The following is a 1,528-nucleotide window of genomic DNA, read 5'->3' on the forward strand; positions in this document are numbered from 1 at the left end:
AAACCCTGTGGGGGTTGCTATGAGTCAGAATCAACTCAGTGGCAGTGGGTTTGGTTTTGGTTTGATGTAAGCACTTTGAACAAGTGAGAGTTGTATAAATCTTGAATATTTGTGGAGCCTATTCTGCAAGATGTCATTTTGCTAATTGTTCAGTTAAGATAATTATTGTTTGCTAATTGATAAGTTACATTCTCTTATAAAGGCAAAAGAGTGAAAGGTAAAAACTGATTTGTCCTGAAATTTGTGTTTGTAGGAAATGTGCTATGTATGTTTACAACGAGCACAACGAAACTCCCCATTGTACTATGGTGAGGAGAGGAAGAGGAGGGAGATAGAAGATGAGCGACTCATACAGCAGTATCAGATGTTGAAAGAGCAAGAGGCTCTCTTCAAACAGAAGGTATTCCAGCACCTCCATTAAAGAGTGCTTACCTTGAGAAAAGAAGTAGGATGTGATGATTATAAAATGTTCTGTCATATGGCTATACTATGACATATTAATCATTTACTTACTGCTGGGCTCAAACTTAGGTTGTGTCCACAATTTCACTATTAATAAACACTTTTTTTTTCTTTCTTTTTTTTTGGTAATAGATGAAAAGTCTGGCTGCTAGAGAACAGAATCAGAAAAATGCTGCCTATAATCTTGGAGTTGCTGAAGCTATACGAAACCACAAGAATGAAAAACCTGAATTTTATGTAAGAACCCTTTAAAAATACCTATGCTAATGACTACCCTATTTGTGAGCACATGGATTCATTCCTTGCACTGCAATTTATTAAGAGGCAGAGTTGAAAAGTGGGTTGTGCAAGGTTGAAGCTTCCTTCTAAGGCAGAGGTTTTCTGTCTAGTATCTGTTTAATATCCCCACTGTTCACATTCACATTACACAGTCTATTAGTCACCTCAGCTCTAATTATATATAGTCATTCTCCACCAGAAACTGGGGTAGGTGGTGTGGTGGTGGTGTTGGGGCAGCATACCAAATCCTGCCCTGGGAACAATGATCTAAATAAAGAGAAGAGCTGAAGAACCTTCAAAATGTGATCTGTGGACCAGCTGCACTGGCATCACCAGCTTGCTAGAAATGCAGAATTAAGGGCCCCACTCCTCGGAAGGAAGATGGGGCCATCTACTTCCGTAGCAATACTGCTTCGGAAACCCAAGAAGGGGTCACTGTGAGTCGGGTCCAACTCGGTGGCACATAACAACAACACAGTCTCAAATGGGAATCTGCATTTTAATAAGATCCCCAGGTGATTTGTGTGCACATTAAAGCTTAAGAAGCTCTGCTGCATATGGAGATGAGCCAACTGCTTCACCATTTATCATTTTCAACCGTTATATGCCTACCTTTATTCTGCCTGAATCTTTCTTCCCTTATACCGCTATTTAGGTTTATGACATTTTGGCCATAAATCTAATAACATGTATTTTATTTGTTCATCAACAAACATTCATTGAACTTTTTCTGGTGCTTGTTGTTGTTGTTGTTGTTGTGTGCCGTCGAGTCGGCCTCGACTCATAG

General features: G+C 39.5%; 1 protein-coding gene across 1 annotated transcript in view; it reads left to right on the top strand.

The window, feature by feature from the left end:
• CCDC81 (coiled-coil domain containing 81) overlaps positions 1 to 1,528 on the top strand; it is a 68,237-nt gene that overhangs the window by 31,329 nt on the left and 35,380 nt on the right. The window contains exons 9-10 of the mRNA XM_007946288.1: positions 254 to 400; positions 595 to 699. Coding sequence (XP_007944479.1) covers positions 254 to 400; positions 595 to 699 — 252 coding nt within the window. The remainder of the gene's footprint in view (positions 1 to 253; positions 401 to 594; positions 700 to 1,528) is intronic.

The sequence above is a fragment of the Orycteropus afer genome, unplaced genomic scaffold (assembly GCF_000298275.1).
Source record: "Orycteropus afer afer isolate SDZICR_OR568_19922 unplaced genomic scaffold, OryAfe1.0 scaffold00154, whole genome shotgun sequence".
NCBI lineage: Eukaryota > Metazoa > Chordata > Mammalia > Tubulidentata > Orycteropodidae > Orycteropus > Orycteropus afer.